The sequence below is a fragment of the Saimiri boliviensis genome, chromosome 9, assembly GCF_048565385.1.
Source record: "Saimiri boliviensis isolate mSaiBol1 chromosome 9, mSaiBol1.pri, whole genome shotgun sequence".
In the NCBI taxonomy this organism is placed as follows: Eukaryota; Metazoa; Chordata; class Mammalia; order Primates; family Cebidae; genus Saimiri; species Saimiri boliviensis.
In genome coordinates, this window is record NC_133457.1 from 117633121 (window position 1) to 117653781 (window position 20661).

At 40.8% G+C, this 20661-nt stretch overlaps 1 protein-coding gene across 5 annotated transcripts in view; it reads left to right on the top strand.

Annotated features, from left to right (window-relative positions):
* AKAP3 (A-kinase anchoring protein 3) overlaps nucleotides 1–5392 on the top strand; it is a 37034-nt gene extending 31642 nt beyond the window's left edge. For all 5 annotated transcript variants that reach the window (XM_074406680.1, XM_074406681.1, XM_074406682.1 and 2 more), the window contains one exon: nucleotides 3627–5392. In XM_074406680.1, the coding sequence (XP_074262781.1) occupies nucleotides 3627–3782 (156 nt within the window). In that variant the 3' untranslated portion in view covers nucleotides 3783–5392. The remainder of the gene's footprint in view (nucleotides 1–3626) is intronic.
* The last annotated feature ends 15269 nt before the right edge of the window (nucleotides 5393–20661 follow it).

Consider the following 20661-nt stretch of genomic DNA (forward strand, 5'->3'; position numbering starts at 1 on the left):
CCCTTTCTCTGCAACCTTGCCAGCATCTATTATTTTTTACTTTTAATAACAGCTGTTCTACCTGGTGTGAGATGGTATCTTATTATGGTTTTGATTTGCATTTATCTAGTAACTAGTGCTATTGAGCTTGTTTTTATATGCTTCTTGACCACACATATGTCTTCTTTTGAAAAGGGTCTGTTTGTGTTCTTTGCCTGCTTTTTAATGGTTTTTTTTCTTGTAACTTTAAGTTCCTTATAGATGCTGAACATTAGACCTTTGTCAGACACATCATTTGCAAATATTTCCTCCCATTATGTAGGTTGTCTGTTTACTCTATTAATAGTTTCTATTACTGTGTAGAATCTCTAAAATTTAATTAGATTCCATTTGTCAGTTTTTGTTCTCGTTGCAGTTGCTTTTGGTGTATTCATCATAAAATCTTTACCAGTTTCTTTGTCCAGAATGTTATTGCCTAGGGTGTCTTCTAGGATTTTTAGTTTTCAGTCTTACATTTAAGTCTTTAATCAATTTTGAGTTTATTTTTGTATATGGTGTAAGGAAGGGGTCCAATTTCAATCTTCGGCATATGGCTAGCCAGTTATCCCAGCACCATTTATTGAATAGTGAGTCCTTCGCCATTGCTTGTTTTTGTCAGCTTTGTCAAAGATCAGATGGTTATAGCTGTGTGGCCCTATTTCTGGGCTCCGTATTCCATTTCATTGGTCTGTGTGTCTGTTTTTGTGCCAGTATCATGCGTTTTGATTACCGTGCTTCTGTAGTATAGTTTGAAGTCATGTAATGTGATGTCTCTAGCTTTGTTCTTTTTCCTAGGATTGCCTTGGCTATTGGTGTGCTCTTTTCTGGTTACATATGAATTTTAAAATAGTTTCTATGAAGAACGTCATTGGTCATTTGGTAGGAATAGCATTGAACCATAAGTTCCTTTGGGCAGTATGGCCATTTTAACAATATTGACTTTTTCTTTTCATAAGCATGGCATATTTTTTCATTTGTTTTTGTCATCTCTGATTTCTTTGAGCAGTGTTTTGTAATCCTCATTGTAGAGATTTTCACCTCCTTGTTTAGCTGTATTCCTAGGTATTCTTTTTATGTTCTGCCCTTTTTTTTTTTTTTTTTTTGAGACGGAGTTTCGCTCTTTTTACCCAGGCTGGAGTGCAATGGCGCGATCTCGGCTCACCACAACCTCCGCCTCCTGGGTTCAGGCAATTCTCCTGCCTCAGCCTCCTGAGTAGCTGGGATTATAGGCACGCACCACCATGCCCAGCTAATTTTTTGTATTTTTAGTAGAGACGGGGTTTCACCATGTTGACCAGGTTGGTCTCGATCTCTCGACCTCGTGATCCACCCGCCTCGGCCTCCCAAAGTGCTGGGATTACAGGATTGAGCCACCGCGCCCGGCCCATTTTTTTTTTTTTATTGCATTGCAGACCTTTTCCTTACTGATCTATAAGGGTTTTATATATTACAAGGAATCAATCTTTATGATATTAAATACAAATGTTTCCTTTGCCATTGGTCTTTTGATTGGTGTTTTGTTTTGTTTTGGATTGTGTCGGCCACACAAATGTAGTCAAATATGAGACATTTTTCTTTTATTTTTGCTGGGTTTTATGTTTTATTTTGGAAAACAAACGATACTAGCAAACAAACGATACTAGCTAATTATGTTATTAGCAAAACTCCCATTTTTTTCTCATAGAGTCATGCATTGCTTAGTAATGGGATATGTTCTGAGAAATGTGTCATTAAGTGATTTCCTCATTGTGTGAGCATCATACTAGGTTTATACTTACATAAACCTAGCTCGTATAGCCTACTATATATCTAGCTTTTATTGTATTGTATAGCCTATTGCTCCTAGGCCACATGCTTATATACAGCATGTTACTGTACTGAACACTATAAGCAATTGTAACACCATGGTATGTGTGGATATAAACATATTGAAATGTAGAAGAGGTACAGTAAAAATATGGCATAAAAGATAAAACATGGTACATCTGTATAGGTCATTTACCATGCATGGAACTCACAGGACTGGAAGCTGCTACGGATGAGTGAGTGACTGAGTGGTGAGTGAATGTGAGGACCTAGGACGTTACTGTTCACTACTGTAGACTTTATAAACACTGTACATTTAGGCTACAATAAATATATTTTAAAATATTTTTTCTTTCTTCAATAATAAATTGACCACTTCCTGTAATGTTTTTATGTTTTAAACTTTTAATTTTTTAAAACTTTTTGACTCTTGTAAATAGCACTTAGCTTAAAACACAAACACATTGTACAGTTATATACAAATATTTTTTCTTCATATTCTTTTTTATAAGCTTTTTTTCTATTTTTTAACTTTTTATTAAAAATGAAGACACAAACACACACATTGGCCTAGGCCCACATGGGGTCAGGATCATCAATATCATTGCCTTCCACCTCTGCACATTCTTCCACTAGGTCTTTAGGGAAAGTGACACTTATGAAGTTATTATGTATTATGTCCTATGGTGACAATGCCTTTGTCCTGAAGGACCTGCCTGAGGCTGTTTTACAATTTTTTTAGTAAGTAGGAATAGACTAAAATAACACTAAAAGTATAGTATAGTATAGTAAATACAGGAATCAGTAATATAGTCGTTTATTATCATTATGAAGTACTCTCCACTATATGGAATAACGTGTGCTGGACTTTTATACAACTGGCAGCATAGTAGGTTTGTTTATAGCAGCATCACCCCAAACCAGTGAGTAATGTGTTGTGCTATGTTATGATAACTATGATATCACTAGAAAATAGTTTTTCAGGTCCATTATAAGCTTATGGAAACACCGTCATATGTATAGTCTGTGGTTGACTGAAACATTATTATGCAGTGCATGATTGTACTTTTATGATTTTTAAAATATATTTAAGACTTTAATACATTTTGAATTCATTTTTATGTAAGGTATGGAGTAGGATTACGATTTCTTACCATTTTCTATTCTTTTTCTAAACTTTCTACTCTGTGCCATTGAATCGTCCATCTACTCTTGTACCAATAGCATACTGTTTTACTTACTGTAATTCTATAATATTTTTGAATATCTGATAGGACTGGAAACTCCTTATTTTTCTACCTCGGAATTTTCTAGGCTATTCATAGTTGTTTACACTTCCCAGTTTTCATCCCCCAACTGTGTGCAACTAACAGTCTCTTTACTTCTCTGGGAAACACTTCATGAGGGTTGAATTGATCTCGGAGGTGCCCTTTTGCTCTAACATTTTAGGGTTCTATGGTCTATGGGGCAGGGAAAGTGGCATCCACATTTGTCCACCGGATATTTTCTGTCTTGCCCTTTTGGTCCTAGGACAATGACAGAGACTTTTATGATATTAGGGTGAAATTAGAACCTTAGAATTCTTAGAGAGCAAGATCATGGGCAGATGGGTGTTAACATCTCTTCTTTAAACTAAAAACGTTTTCACCAACCTTCTTCTGGTAAACAAGCCAGCAGACTTTAGAGTCTGTGTTGTGGTTTCCCAGGGTCTGCCTGGCCTGTCTGCTCTAGACTTGGCAGGCTCCATCTGGCCTACCATGGGATGCTGGACCTCTCCACTAGTGTTTTCTTTTCTTTCACAGCTACTTCAGCTCTCGGCTGCTGCTGTGGACAAAGGATGCAGCGTGGGTGAGGTTCTGCAGTCAGTGCTACGCTATGAGAAGCAGCGCCAGCTGAATGAGGCAGTGGGGAATGTCACGGCACTGCAGCTGCTGGACTGGCTGATGGTGAACCTGTGATCAGCAACCCCACCGCCTTCCCCTCTTCCGGCAGCGGGCCCGGCCCTTATCCCCACCCTTCTTTCTCATTTCCACAGCTCCCCTTCTATATCCTTACAGAGCCCTAACATTATCTTCATATCACTCTCATCAAAGACATGTCATCTTATGCTAGTCACTGGATTTTGCAGATTTTCCTGTCCATGAGTGCAAGGACGTAAAATTAAAAAAACTACAACTAAATGGCTCCACGTGTTTTGCTTTCTTGGGATCCAATGGGACAATCAGGTAAAGAAATCCCAGGAGTGAAAAAATAACTAGATGAATGCCGGAGGTACAGCAGAGCTGGACCGAGGCGCCCTGCTGCAGGTCACAGCCTGTCCCCCTGTCTCTGCGTCACAATTTGCAGCTTCCTCATTCTCTTAAACTAAACCACAGTTTATCAATAATTCATTTTAGCCTTTCATAACCATGAAAATCAGAAGATACTTTCTAATATTCAATCAAAATCATCCTAATTACAATGTTGAAGACTTGGTTTCCCTTTCTCTGTAGAGCTGCAGACAGTGTCCACCTCCGACTTCATCCATGGTTGAAATTCGTCTCAAGAATGTTCCCAAGGATCTGAGTTCTGTTGCTGGTTTTGTTGCTTTCTGGCTTTCTGGCTATAGAACCTGGGATAAGATACCTGTTCTAATACTGCTCTGACTTAATATCCATATCACCCTACTTAAGAAATACTTTCTGTTCTTATCCAGCATTTCCTGTGGAATTTTATATTCTTGACCCTTCTTTCCTTTTAGAAACTTTTCCATTGGCTTCCAATCTTCTTCCTGTATCTCTGGGTCTCTTGGGGGACCTCCTCAACTCTGTCGACTCCTTTTATATTTACCTTCCCTAGGACTTTCTTTCAACCCTCTGCTATTCTAACTCAGGATCTTCCTTGGGAGATTGCATCCAAATCCATTGCTTTAATGACTTGGTGTCAACGTTCATAAAATGTTATGCAACAATTAAAATGAAAAGTGTATTGAGGGGAGGTAATTCCAAATGACAAGTAAAAAAGAAAACAAATCATTTTTATGTATTCTATATTGTTTCTGATGTTATAATCTTAAGTTTCATGTAAAATTCTATCTGCCCTATTATAATCACATAAAGGTTATGTATTTGTGTCGATAAGGATTAGAAAGGGAAGTAAGAAGGCATACTTAGATTTGTGGTATGGTAGGTAAATGAATATATCTTGCTTGTTCCCCTCCTTTGGGAAACCTTCCATCCCTTGCTCTAGTCTAGAGAAGCATCAGTCACGGTACCTTCACCATCACTGTGGGCTTGGGGCCCAGACTGCATCCCAGTCTCCCAGGCACAATTTCTGTGTCACAATCATTTTGGAGACTTCTGTCAGCAAAGAGGCCTGCATCTTTTGACTGGATGTTGGTGGTTAATTTCTGGGCAGAACCTGTCATCAGGATGAAGTCAACCATAGAAGCAAGGCTAATAGATGAAGAGGGAATCTGAACCCTACAACCTCATTTGAATTCCCGGGTCCTGCTGTACCTGAAACTACATCTACCCTTTCTGATTCCCCAATTATATAAGTCAATAAAGGTCTTCTGTTGTTTAAGCTACTTTTGAATTCAGCTTATATCATTTTCAAACAAAAATGGTGACATACGTTGGCAGTCACGAGCAAGAACAACAAAAAAAAGTCTTTGTTTAGAGTTCCATTAATGATTCTATAACATTGATAGTTAAAACTATTCCCAGCCCAACACACAAACACATATGGAATGAATTTAACTGTGAGGACATCCTCCCCCATCTCTCATAAGAGAAATCATGTCAACTGGCCATATTAATAGAGTTTTTTAAAATAAACTTTTATGTATTAAAAAGCAACAGTCTGAAGTATTGTACAATGTAAGTGCTGTCTTAATACAAATCGCTGGTGGAAAGAATCAGGACACACTGTCAGCGAAGGTCATACAATAGGAGGTAAAATGCTGATGTTCTTTGGGGAGGAATTTTTGCTCTGTCCTGTGTAGGTCATGGACACTTCTGCCCCAACAGCCGCCTCTGACTTTGGGAGAGCTTCTACCAGTTGAGGCAGCTGAACAGTGTCAGCTGTGTGCTAGAGAGGGTCCTGCTGATCACCTGAATGCTGAATATGCTTCATGGGGCCATCTTTTGTTTTGTCTGTAGTCTCTGGTGATTTCATCTGCTGAAGGAGCGAGAAGACAGAACGAACAAGCATTCAAATGGGAACTATGTGTGAACTGTCCTCTAGGCTGTAAAATCACTTAGTGGAAACCATGACTGTGATGATATAAAAACAGTTCATTTGTAAAGCAGGTTCAATGTGCCAGGCATTATTCTAAGCACTTTGCGTTTACTGATTCATCTGATCATTTCAGCGACCCTGGAGAATGGGCATTATTCTCATTCCCATAAATAGAGATGCTGAGCTACAGAGAGGTTAAGTCCATACCTGATAAGTGGTGGAGCCAGAATTTAATCCCAGATAACCCGACTCTTGTGACCATGTACCTAACCACTAGGCTATATTGCATATAAAAATTTGCATAATACCACCATCTGGCACTGACAGACATTCCAAAGATACTTATAGGGCATAAAGGGGTGGACACAGTTAAGGAAAAGGGGAGGAGGAGAAAGGAAATTGATTATAGGAGAATAATGGAAAATCCTAATAAGGAGCGTAAAAGGAAATCCCAAAGGTAAGAAATGGCAGCCTTCCTGGACTATGGGAATAGGACTAGCTATTTGACAGGCCGTACCTTTTTTGCTTGAGTGATGATGGCCTTGAAACTTGATCTTCCTTGTCTCAGAGGGGAAAACGAAACTGGATTTCCTCAGAGTCTGGGGCCTAGGCTGCAGCTTGAGGTTCCTAGACTGCTGAATCCAAGCGTACTTGAGGGCCTCGTTCGGGGTCATGTGAAGAGGTTTCCATCTGCACCCCCAACAAAGCCCAGCATGGGTTACTGTTTTATTTCCTTTTAGTATGTTAAAACATTTTTAAAAACCCGATAAAGATTTTTATTTAAGCTATGTTGATATCTCAAAGATATCATCATAGAACAGAGACTATGGCGTATAACTTAAAAGTACCTGGAAACAGCTATTGAAAATCACCTTTTTAGAAGATGTGTATAACAAGCCAGGGAATATATATTACACTCCAAGTCTTCCAGAATGCCTAGAAATTTCTATATAAGAAATATTATTTTACAAAAGCTTAATCAATGGGATTTAGGGTTTGGTAAGCTAAGCATATTAAAAACCGAGATGCTTAATTTCAATTTCCAAACTACAGAATTGGGGCTTCCAAATATATTGCAAGAAGAGTTACAGAATTCTAGAATATTAAGATCTGCAAGGGGACCTGGATATAATCTAATCAAACTTCTAATTCAGTAGCAGAATACACTGACCAAACTCCCATCACAGAATCACCCTACAATTCTTTTTTTTTTTTTTTTTTTTTTTTTGAGACGGAGTTTCGCTCTTGTTACCCAGGCTGGAGTGCAATGGCACGATCTCGGCTCACCGCAACCTCTGCCTCCTGGGCTCAGGCAATTCCCCTGCCTCAGCCTCCTGAGTAGCTGCGATTACAGGCACGTGCCACGATGCCCAGCTAATTTTTTGTATTTTTAGTAGAGACGGGGTTTCACCATGTTGACCAGGATGGTCTCGATCTCTCGACCTCGTGATCCACCCGCCTCGGCCTCCCAAAGTGCTGGGATTACAGGCTTGAGCCACCGCGCCCGGCCACCCTACAATTCTTGAATAATTTCAGTGACAAGGCACTAACTCTGAGAACCATCTAATCCAATTTTGAAAAACTCTGATTCTTTGAAAGTTCTTGATTTTTATTGTACCAAAACTGGTTTGCTTCCCAGTAACTTGTACCCAGGTCCTGATTCAACCCATTACCATCATACAAAATAACTAATTCTTCTTTTATGTTTCAGCCCTTCAACTGTCTGAAAATATTTACATTGCTACTAACCAATGATTATATGATGTTTTTCACCATCTGGCCACCTTCTGAGATAAGGATATTTTAGCAGTTGTCTAACTAATGTCCACCATGGTGGGAATAGCTTCTATAACTGCAGGGAGACAGTATTAACACTCTAGACTAATCAAGGTCCTAAACAGCTCAAACTCTCATTTCTGTGTCAAATGAACTGCTGTTAAACAAATCTCTCCTTTCCTGGATTTTTGGAGTTAGCCTACAAAGTCTAAACACAAGGCTTTACATTTATGCCTATTGAACTTGGCTCAACACTTTTAGTCTCTCATTCCAAAGATTTGCTAATTAGTGCGCGCGCTCTCTCTCTCTCCATATATATATATATATATACACACATATATATATACACACACGCATATATATATATATATATATATACACACACACACACACGCGCACATATGTATATATATATGGTAACAGTCCCCATCAGCTTGACTGCCTCCTGCAAGTTATGAGTAATCAGTCTTTCGCACTAAACAAGAAAATAATGTGGCCGGGCGCGGTGGCTCACTCCTGTAATATCAGCACTTTGGGAGGCCGGGGCGGGTGAATCATGAGGTCAGGAGATCAAGACCATCCTGGCTAACATGGTGAAACCCCATCTCTACTAAAAATACAAAAAAAAAAAAAAAAAAAAAAAAATTAGCCAGGCTTGGTGGCACATGCCTGTAGTCCCAGCAACTCTGGAGGCTGAGACAAGAGAATTGCATGAACCCAGGAGGTGGAGGTTGCAGTGAGCCAAGTTCATGCCACCATACTCCAGACTGGGTGACAGAGAAAGTCTACGTCTCAAAAAAAAAAAAAAAAAAAGAAAAGAAAAAGAAAGAAATGAAAATAATGTCTTCCTTGGTGCTGAGCTGTATTCTGAATGGTTGAGGTTTCTGGATAACCCATCTGTCTCAGCAGTTGGTTTCTGTCATTTGTTAAGGTAGAGGTAAAGATGGGGTACAGAATCCTTCTCTACCTTGATTATTCTGATAAGTGAATAGCATGACCCTCTACGTTGGGAATACTTTCATCGCTACCTCATGGTTCACCCTCTGAGCTAGTACCGAAATCTGAAGCGTGGGGTGGAATAAGACAATTATTCTGAACTTTCAGTGTATCCCTTTTGTCTGAATAATAAAGTGCACATTGGTTTGTATGGCATACGAGCTCCCCATGGTTTGACTTCACCTACATAATTCCACTATTGCCTTCGGCTAAATTCCTTAGTTGACAAGTAATAGAATAGTTCTCAAGTTTTTCTTCCAATCCTCATCAAGACAGGAATCATTCTCACTATAGCCAATTCCAAGTTTTCTAGCTGTCACTTTCTCTTATCTTCCTTTTAACTTAAGAGAGCACGAAACAAAAACACTTGAATGAATCTGCTTTTATTTTCACGTGCACACGTGAAATAGCAACTCAACTTTTGTATTCGGAAGAATAAGGCTTTGCTGTGTGTTTGGGTTTGAATCTGCTAGAGGCAACTCTTAGTCTGAGAAGTGTAAAGGAGAAAACAGATCAATGAGTCTGAAGCTTCCTTATAAACAAGAGAATCTATATCTCATATCCATTCTATATCTGTAGTATTAATTATCAAAAAGTGCTCATATTTAGTTACAGCTAAAGAGAGGAAAAAGAATTTCTTATAACAAATATATTAATAGGTTAAGTGAGTGAATATAATTTCTTATAGCAATCATGGGTTTTATGAGCTTTGTGTTTATCACATTAAAGATGAAGCTTGTGGGAATTTAGAAAATGGTATTTAATGGTTTAGTATCTCCGGCAGCTTCTAGTTCCCCTCTAAAACTTAGAATAACATAGAGAACCTGTTTAGATTTAAATTCTTTGCTTTTGATGATTAGGCTCTGTGACTGCTAGAATGTGAGAATTCTCTGACTTTCCTTATCTTTATTTAGAAGTATAACAACACAATCATCTCGTAAAAAGTAAGTTTTCCAAATATTATTAAAATAATATGTAATTATTTAAAAATTGAGAATGTACAAATAGGAAAAAATAAATTGACTTCATGCTACCACCCAGTGACAAATGCTAAGAGTTTCGTATGTTTCTTTCTATGTATTCTATCTGTGGGTAGATTTAAAATTTTAAGTTAGAATCACAAAGCACAAATATTATAGTTTACTTTTATTATATATCATTATATTTTACAGTATTATATATATAATTAATGCTGATTTCTACTTGAATAATAAAATTTATGTTTATAAAATATGGAAAATTATAAAGATAGAAGAAAAAATCACCTTTTATTTATGGCACCTATATATAAAAACACTGTTACAATATTAACATTTTTACATATTTTATTTCTGTGTTTTTCCAAATATATCTATATCTACATAGATAAGGGTTTTTGAAAGTAAAATTGAAATTGTAATTTCATATGCTACCTTTTTTTAGCATCTTTTACCATGTCATTACTTTCAAAATTGGCATTGTGATAAGCGCATTTTACTATGAGAATCTTACGCCTCTTAACCTGGTCTCTTTTCTGAAACTCTTAGAGAAGTTCCAAGGCTTCCTTTTTATAAACACTGCTTCAATAAACACTCTCATATAAGTAGACTATTTCTGGTTTTATGTCTATTTTTGCAGCCTAGCTGGCCAGAAATATTATTATTCTTAAAACAATAAAAATTCTATTCATTTTATTAACCACTTTCTAAACGTTGCTAAGCATCAATCTCTTTTCCAAGTGGCAATGTATCCTCTTCCTTATAACTTCAGGTCCTGCAAAGTCATTCATTGTCAATGGGTGCCATGATGTCTTCAATCTCATCTTTATTTATTTATTTATTTATTTATTATTTTTTTGAGATCGAGTCTTGCTCTGTCACCCAGGCTGGAGTGCAATGGTGCAATCTCGGCTCACTGCAACCTCAATCTCTTGGGTTCAAGTGATTCTCCTGACTCAGCCTCCTGAGTAGCTGGGATTACAGGCACGTGCCACCACATCCAGCTAATTTTTTGTATTTTTAGTAAAGGCGGGGTTTCACCATGTTGGCCAGGCTGGTCTTGAACTCCTGACCTCAAGTGATTCATCTGCCTCAGCCTCCCAAAGTGCTGGGATTACAGGCATGAGCCACTGCACCTAGCCCAATGTCATCTTTTATTATCAAAAAAGAAATGAGTCATGATGACTTTTGAGACTTTTACAAGCAATCAGTGTAGTGGCTGAGCTCACAGTATGGCTTCTCTTGGCTAATTTTTTTTTTTTTCTCATTCACATGTGCAGTGTGAGCTGGTTATTATTTAGTTGTTGTGGTAGTGGTGGGTTGTGTTGGTTCAGGGGGGTTGTTGTTGGCTTTGTTTTTGGATGCACCCTTAGCCTGTCTCCTCATTAAGGTCTGTGTCAGTTTTTTACAAATGCACACAGCAAGTTATTTCAGCATGTGATTTATAAAATAAAAAGCACCGAAAATCAGCACAACATCCATAGTTGTAATTTGTGTGTGCCACGGAAACATAGTAAGGATGCTTTTCATTTTCATTTCTTTATTTATTTCATTTCGTTTCTTTATTACGTGTGTGCCATGGAAACATAGTAAGGATGCTTTTCATTTATAAAACTACGGAGTTTTATCTCTGTAGCTATCTGTGTTTAGAAGCATCTCACACCAACCTAAAGTACATTGCCGTATTTTACCTTTTCTTTCCCCTTGTCTTGACATTTATAATGGCAAAGGAATACAGTTTTCTCTAAACATCTTCAGGTTCTTTGTGGCAAACAACATATACCCTGTAACTAGATTCAGCAGCAGAATTGATAAGGGGGTTGGAATGGCCATAGACTCAGTGAGAGCGAAGGAATCCACAGTGAAGGAAAGCATCCCGGGGCAACATTGAAATCACCTTGCCGGCCTGCTGATGACCAGGGTCCCAGCATCTCCGGCCAAGCTTGTGACGGACTGAGACACAAGCTTTCCTTAAACACACCCATCTCCCAGACAAGAGCAGCCTCCCCTACCCTCTAAAGCAGCTTTCTACGCCTCTCTGGTACATTCCCTTTTGCATTCTGTGTCCCTGTCCAACTGAGAGCACCAAGGGAAATAAACCATGCCTGCTTTCTTCATCTCTGTAGCTGCAGCACCAACGGGGAAGTAGGTCACTGGGGCCAGGGTGTTTTCATGAGGCCCTCTTTTCTGCTGCTCCAGGTCCCTCTGCAGGCTGCTCTCATGGCCAGGAAGGAATTCTCCATGGCTTCTTTCCTCTCTCCCCCATTATTCTCGTAGAAATGAGAGTCTAGCACTGGTGAATCTAATTGGCTTGACCTAGGCCTGCATCCTAGCTTAAAAGATGCTGGGAAGTTGAGTTCTGACTTCTAGAATGGAGAGGCAAGACTCATGACCTGGACATTTCCATAAACATAAAGAAAAATATTCAAATGATATTTGAAGGTCACAAATATGTAAGATGCCCTCTTTACTGCAAAACAGCCCCCTCTATAAGCAGCGTCTATGTGAAGTGGTTTCCTGGCTCAATGCAATGTGCCTACTAGGTTCTGAATAAATCCTTGTTGAGTGGATCGCACTAGGAAATTTATATTTTAATTCAAACATGTTCTGTAACTGCTACTTACAGCAAGCACTGACTCCTTTCTCAATCTCAAAGTTGTTATAAGCAGGTACCCTTGAAATACACAGGTTAACTAGTGGTTTGTTTTATAAAGATCTAAAATCACTGTTTACAATGAAGGGCTTTTAAAAATGCTATGCTTTTTGCCAGGTAAAAATTCGATTAAGACTTCAAACTAGCGAAAGATGATTCTATTTTGCCCCAAAGAGAGTGGTTTCCTGGGTTTTGTGTTATCTTGCTTTGCAACGTGTAGCCAGTTCTTCAGGGGTTGCAGAGACAAAAATCACATGCCAGATTCTGGAGTCATAGTGACATCCGGCGAAGAAAGGAGGGTTGCTCGGACAGTGAGTCCCCATGATCACAGTGTGTGTGGTTACTAGACCTAGCTAAAAAAACAAAACCAAACAAATAGAATGCAATAAGTTATGGACTCTTGTACATTGTAATGGAGAGAATTCCTCAAAAGCTTATGTTGTATTATATATTACTGTGTTAATCTCTAAACACACAGTCACTCATTTATTCATGCACTGATTTATTCATTAGTGAACACATGTTAAGCACCTAGTTCCCCATTGGTGCTGCAACTACAGAGATGAAGAAAACAGGCATGTTTATTTCCCTTGGTGCTCTCAGTTGAACAGGGACACAGAATGCAAAAGGGAATGTACCAGGGAGGCGTAGAAAGCTGCTTTAGTGGGTAGGGGAGGCTGCTCTTGTCTGGGAGATGGGTGTGTTTAAGGAAAGCTTGTGTCTCAGTCTGTCTATGCTGGCCACAACTAAAGTCCTGAGTCTGGATGATTTATAAACAATAGAAATGTATTCCTGACAATTCTGGAGGCTGGGAAACCCAAGATCAAGGCACCTGTAGGGTTTGGTGGCTGGTGAGAGGTCCAGTATCTCCTTCTAAGATGCGACCTTATTGCTATGTGCTCTGCAGGGCAGAATGCTATGTCCTGACATGGTAGAGGAGCAGAAGAGAATGAATCCTGATACGGCTGGGCTATGTCCTCACTCAAAATCTCATCTTGAATTGTAATCCCCATAATCCCCATGTGTCAAGGGAAAAACCAGGTGGAGGTAACTGAATCATGGGGGTGGTTTCCCCTACTCTGTTCTCGTGATAGTGAGTGAGTTCTCACGAGATCTGATGGTTTTATAAGTGTTGGGTCATTCTTCCTGCATCCATTCTCCCCTTTGCTGCCCTGTGAAGAAGGTGCCTCACTTTCCCTTTGCCTCCCGTCATGATTGTAAGTTTCCTGAGGTCTTCCCAGCCATGCGGAACTGTGAGTCAATTAAACCTCTTTCTTTTTTAAATTACCCAGACTTGGGCAGTTCTTTATAGTAGTGGGAGAATGGACCAACACAAACCCTTTCCCTCAAGCCCTTCTAGAAAGGACCCAACCCCACTAATGAATAAAGTCCTGAGACTTAAAGGCCCCCACCTCATAATACAACCGTGTTGGCCATTACATTTCAACACGTGAATTCTGGAGGATACATTCAGATCATAGCAGCTAGATGGAGTAACATAGACGCTGAGTCTTGAGGATGTGTAGAATGTAACTGGGTGAACAATAAGAAAAAGGCATCGTAGGCAGCAGGAAAAGCAAGTGCAAAGGCCCCGAGGCCGGAGGGAGTGTGTAGCATTCACAGGATGGAGGCCCAAGGGAGTGGAGCACAGTGAGTGAGGGGAAAGATGGTGCAAACCAAGGTCAGGGAGGGAGGCTAGGCCCTGGTAAGAAATTTAAGTGTAATGGGCAGACAATGAGACGTTTCACGCAGAGTTATGGAAAAACCATTTGCAAAATTGTTTAGCTGGATACAAACTGGAAATACTTTACATTATCCAGCACAATAAGAATCAAAAGAAGTGTGAAATATTGAATGAGTCTGGGAATAGTGTCATGTTCCTCGGGTGCCCTCTGCAGGCGCCAAGCCAAATTGCTGTGTGATTCTGGGGTCCGCTCCTTCTTGCCCCTCTGTCCTCATGGCCAGTGTGGAAGGGGAATCTGATCAAAGTTTCCTTTTTTAAATCTTAGAACCAGGAGCCTGGAGCAGGCGTTGCAGGTTCTGGAGGGCACCCAGGTGGATACTGCCAGGAAATGATCTGATAACATTATCGCTCTGTGACAAAATCTAAATTAAACTGGGATATGTCTGGACAATTCTGTAGCTTACATACCAATTCAAATAGTTTTTTTTTTTTCCTCTAGTTTTCAGTCAACATAATGACCATTTCTGTCCTTACATCTTCTTCATAGGTGTTCATGATGGTAATTGCACAGTCTTTTATTATAACCGTATGAGTTCTTATTGGAGCTATAGATAGGATTTATATTAATAATATTTTGTAACATCCTGTATAATTTACTTATATATTTTGGTTATAATCTTTTTTTCTATCCATAGAATGTAAGCCACAGGAGGACAAAGGGTTTTGTCTTGTTTTTTTTTTCGGTGTTAAACCCTCAGTGCTGAGCAGGTGTCCTTTCTTCTTGGTCTAATCAACATGCCACAGTCCTCAGGGACCACTCGAAAGAGCCAGATTCGAGCTCTTTCTTCCCCCAACTGATCCCAGGGCTGCAGCGTCTGGTGCTATGATTTTGGTTGGTGGTTTGTTTGCCAGCTATCACCTTGTCTGCTTTATTTTTCTACTAGCAATAGCATCTAGCATGGTACAAATTTCAAATAGATACATACACAAATGCTCTCATTTAGGTATGTTAGAACAGAGGGCTGCGGGTTACAAGTTCATAGACCTGGAGGGCCTGACAGGTGTGTGCACGGATGGGCAGGTGCCCTACATGTACCTGTGTGTGCTCTGTGAGTGGGAGTCTGCTGGGCCTAGGAGAAAGCCTGCTGGCTGAATGTGCCAGTCCAAAGTGGCACCAGCAGCTGGCATCATGCAGAAACACAGGTGCGATGTCACCAGGACTCTGATTTTACTAGCTCAAGAAAAACTAAAAATCTCAAATATTTGTTCTGTTAAAGACAAATACCGTATGAGTCAAAGAAAACATAGCTTGGATCCAGTCAGCGGGTGGATTTCAACCCAGCATGAGGGAATGTCTTTTCAAATGCTCATTGTTGATTCTACTCCCTGACCTGCCGAATCCAAATGCTTCTACTTGTACCCCATACTTCTCCCCAGAGAGCCAGTGATAGTCCCCAGCTGGAGAAAGGACCAGAAACAAATGTCGGAAATGCTCTGCATCAGGAAATGAGAAGATGCTCAGCAGAAGACTTGAAAGTCTCTTTGCCATGCAGACTCGCAGAACTAGTTTTTCTGCTAGGAGAGAGATTAGCTCAAAGGATGGCAAGGTCAGGGGAGAGGAGAGGGACAGGAATGGTGGGAAACAGAATGACAAGGAAAGCCTCTGAAGCAAGGGGAAGCCAGGGGCTTCAGAAGGAGCTGAGTCAGCAGCAAGACTGCCGGGAGTCACCATCGTCCTCTGTCCAGATTCAGTGGCACTGCCCTGAGCCAAGAGACTCTCTGCCCAGTGCCTTTTCTCTCTGTTTTTGCATGGCCTGTGTGGGGAACTAATACTGGGAGAAGTGTCCAGCATCTCGTGACAGTGATGGAATAGACAAAGACGCAGAGAGCATCTGATTGGAGCCATGGCTTCCTTGAGCTGTGGATCCAGCCCAGTCATCCCCTACCTCCATATCATCTGTTAGAGGAGACAATGCCTCCTAGCCCTTCTGTCTCCGGAGCCCACGTCTCCTGGTGCAATCTCTCAGCTCAATGGCTAGTTAACGAGGCACTTGGACATTAAGGAGGCGTGGTGATGTACGAGTGGGCCCTGCATGAGGCAGCCTCCTCAGGGTTTCTTAGTGGCACATGGATTAGCATTTGGACCAATCTGATTTTATTACTATTATTGACATTCATGTATTTATTTTTAATCTTGCGGGTACATAGTAGGTGTAAATATTTACGGGGTATGTGAGTTATTTTGATATGGGCTTACAATGTGAAGTGATCACCTCAGGGTAAATGGTGCATCCACCACCTCAGGTGTTTGTCCTTTGTGTTACAAACAACTCGGTTACACTCTTTTAGTAATTTTAAAATGTGCAGTAAGTTATTATGGACTGTTGTCACCCTGTTGTGCTATTAAACACTAGATCTCATTTATATAACTGTATTTTTGTATCCATCAACCATTCCCACTTCCCCCTGCCCTACTACCCTTCTCAGCCTCTGGTAACCACCCTATTGTCCATTTCCATGAGGTCAGTTGTTTTAAGATTTTTAGCTCCCACAAATCAGTGAGAACATGCAACGTCTGTCTTTTTGTGCCCGCCTTACTTCACTTAATATAATATCCTCCAGTTTTATCCATGTTATAGCAAATGACGAGCTCTTATTCTTTTTTTTTATGGCCAAATAGTACTCCATTGTGTATAGGTGCCACATTCTCTGTTTTCTTTTTATTTTACTTTCAGTTCTGGTATACATGTGCAGAACGTGCAGGTTTGTTACGTAGGTATGCATGTGCCATGGTGGTTTCCTGTACCTATCAACCCATCATCTTAAAAGTGTAATGATAACATTGAAAACAAAATTTTTTTGGTTTTAAATTTTATTATTATACTTTAAGTTCTGGGGTACACGTGCAGATCACGCAGGTTTGTTACATAGGTATACACGTGCCGAGGTGGTTTGCTGCATCCATCACCCCGTCATCTACATTAGGTATTTCTCCTAATGCTCTCCCTCCCCTTGGCCCCCACCCCCTGACAGGCCCCAGTGCATGATGTTCCCCTCCCTGTGTCCATGTGTTCTCATTGTTCAGTTCCCACTTGTGAGTGACAACATGTGGTGTTTGGTTTTCTGTTCCTGTGTTAGTTTGCTGAGAATGATGGTTTCCAGCTTCACCCATGTCCCTGCAAAGGACATGAACTCATTCTTTTTTTACGGCTGTGTAGTATTGCATAGTGTATATGCACTATATTTTCATTATTCTGTCTATCATTGATGGGCATTTGAGTTGGTTCCAAGTCTTTGCCATTGTAAACAGTGCTGCAATAAACATACATGTGCCTGTGTCTTTATAGTAGAATGATTTATAATTCTTTGGGTATATACCCAATAATGGGATTGCTGGGTCAAATGGTATTTTTGGTTCTAGATCCCTGAGGAATTGCCACAGTCTTCCACAATGGTTGAACTAATTTACACTCCCATCCACTCTTTATCCATTCATCTGCGGATGGACGTTTAGGTTGCTTCTGAATCTTGGCTGTTGTGAATAGGGCTGCAAGAAGCAAAGAGTGCTTCTCTTCGAGATACCGATTTCCTTATTGGGGGTTATATACCTAGCAGTGGGATTGCTGGATTATACGGTAGCTCCACTTTTAGATTTTTGAGGAAGCTCTCTATTGTTCTTCATAGAGGTTGTCCTAATTTACATTCCCACCAACAGTGTATGAGGGTTTCCTTTTCTCCACATGCTCTCCGGCATTTGTTATTGTCTGTCTTTTGGATAAAAGCAGCTCTTAGCTGTGATGAGCTGATATTGCACTGTAGTTTGGATTTGCATTTCTCTGATGTTCAGTGACACCGAGCACCTTCTCGTATCTCCATTTTCCATTTGCATGTCTGCTTTTGAAGAATGTCTTTCAGATCTTTTGCCCGTTTTTTTTTTTTCCTATTGAGTTGTTTGAGCTCCTCATATACTTTGGCTGTTAATCTCCTTTTTCTTGCCTTATTTCTTAAATAGTAAGTTAAATATTTATTGTGCAAATATTTTCTTTCATTCTGCGGTTTGTCCAACGTAATTTTAAAGTCCTAAAGGAATTTGATTCGATGACCCTTCAGTATGTCATAACCTGAACTTCTTAGCTGATTTGATGGGCCTCTATGGCAGATGGCACCTAAGGATGTGTCACGTTAACGCCTCTTGGTTGAACCTGTCTTCAGCTTCACCTGCCTTTGGCCACCTGCTCCACCCAGCAGCCCCTGCAGTGGCCTGCTCCACGCCAGCCATCGTGTGCGGGCTTGAGGTGTGTAGAACCCAGCAGGGCTGCCTCGGGCTCCAGGGCCTTGTGCTTGCAGCCTCAGGCCTTGTTCCTCCCCCTGGGGGCTTCCCTGTGGAAGGTTGAGGTGAGAACCTTATGGGAACCTCAATGAGCAACCTGGAAGTATCTGGGAGTTAGATCCCTGTGGGGCCAGCTTTTGAATGGGAGGCAGGAACGGGCTGAACTCTTCTTCGCCCTGGTTAACACAGCTTCTTACAGGACAGTCCCTAGAGGGGGAGCAACCAGTCATGCTTGATACCAAGCAAAGGTCAGCTTGGTGAGGCCTCCTGCTATTGGCTCTGCTGCCTTCCCTGACCTGTTTCATTCTGCTTTTTCCCTGCTCTGGCTGCCCTGGGATGGTACGCTTTAATGAAGAAGCGTATCCAAATCCTTTGCCTTGGCTCTGATTTAAAAATTCCAGCTAGGATGACTTCTAACCACTGTCATTCTTCCCCCCCAGGATGCTTTCCAATTTCTACATGTCTGAAATGAATGCTACAGTCTCAAAAGGCAGCACTAATGATGGCCATGGGGGTAGTTAGCCGTAATGCTGAGCCAGGGGAGTTCTTTAAGAGGAGATTTGAAAGATCATAACTTGGGCAGAGGAATTTCAGAGGCAACTGGGCTGAACTGAGAAAGTAATCATAGCTGACATTTCCTGAGAGCTTACAATGCATTTTATTTGCATGTATTATCGCTTTTACTCTTTGCACCAACCCTATTAGAGAGACCTTATTATTTTTACCATGAAAGTAACTTGTCCAACATCAAAAGTAGAAAGGGGTGGAGGTATGATTTGAATCCAGGCAGTCTGTCTCCAGCACGCACTTTATTAGTCTTAAACACTTTGCTCATGTAAGTCAGGTGACAGGAGCTCCAATCTCTATATGAACTGCCCACTCTGGGACACAGCTGACTTTATACGCAACTTGTAGTGATCTGTAAAGTCTGGTGCTTAGGAGAGTGGTTTCTGGAGCCAGGTTCACCAGAGTTCAAATCCAGGCTCTGGAACTTCCTGACTGCTGTAGCCTTGGCCAAGTAACTTTGTCCTGCTGAAACTCTATTTCCTCTCCTGTAAAAAGGTCGGTAACAATATTGGGTGGAATGGTGAGGATTAAAACATTTAGCAAGGTGCAAGCCACAGAATATGTACCCTGTCCGTTTTATATGTTACTATTACTAATGCACTGATCTGTTTTCACGCTGCTGATAAAGACATACTCAAGACCGGGTAATTTATAAAGAATAAGAGGTCGAATGGACGCACAGTTCCACATGGCTGGGAGGCCTCACAATCTTGGCAGAAGGCAAAAGGCACATCTTACATAGTGGCAGACAGGAGACAATGAGACAAGTGAAAGGGGAAACCCCTCATAAAACCACCGGATCTCATGAGACTTATTCACTACCATGAGAACAGTATAGAGGCAATGGCCCCCATGATTTCAATGATCTCCCATCAGTTCCCTCTCACCACACATGGAAATTATGGGAGCTACCATCCAAGACGAGATTTGGGTGGGAGCACAGCCAAAGCATAACAACTATTAACATTATTATATTATCAGTGAAAGGCAAAGGTTAGCACAGATGAAGGTTTAAGGTCCCTTCTGGTCCTGAGAGCTATGAATCTGAGGATGGACGTGCTTCTCTCTCTCAAACCCCCCTCTGCTGCATTCACTCCTCACTGTGTAATTACATTTCCTCGAAATTCATGCTCTGTTGTTCCTCACCTTTCAACTCAGCCATCTCTCAATAAAAGTTTTAAAAAGTCAGAATTTTTTCTTTCTCTCTCTCTCCTTCCCCTGGTGTGGCCTCACCAAGGTCTAAAGCACACCCTGATCTGGCCCCTGCCTTCCACCCCAGCCTCGCTCCATGCTGCTCTTCCCTTTCTACCATGTCTCACCAGGCTTTTTTCCTCTCAGCCCTCTATCCCTGGGGTCCACTTTCATCTCTTCTCCCCATGCTGGGGCCTCCTATTCTCTTTTAGCTTAGAGACCAGCTCCAGGGCCAGCCCCTCCCCTCTGTGCTCTGCCTCAGCACCCCATTTATCTCCTTCAGGCACGTGGTACCATTTGTGACAATTTTGCCCTTTATGTCTGTCACCTTCTCCACCATTTGTTTCTTGCAATTATTTTTACATTCAGCTCTGGAATAAATAGATGTCACTGATGGAGCATCTCCTATGTGCCAGACCCTGTGCTAAGATTTAATCCTGGA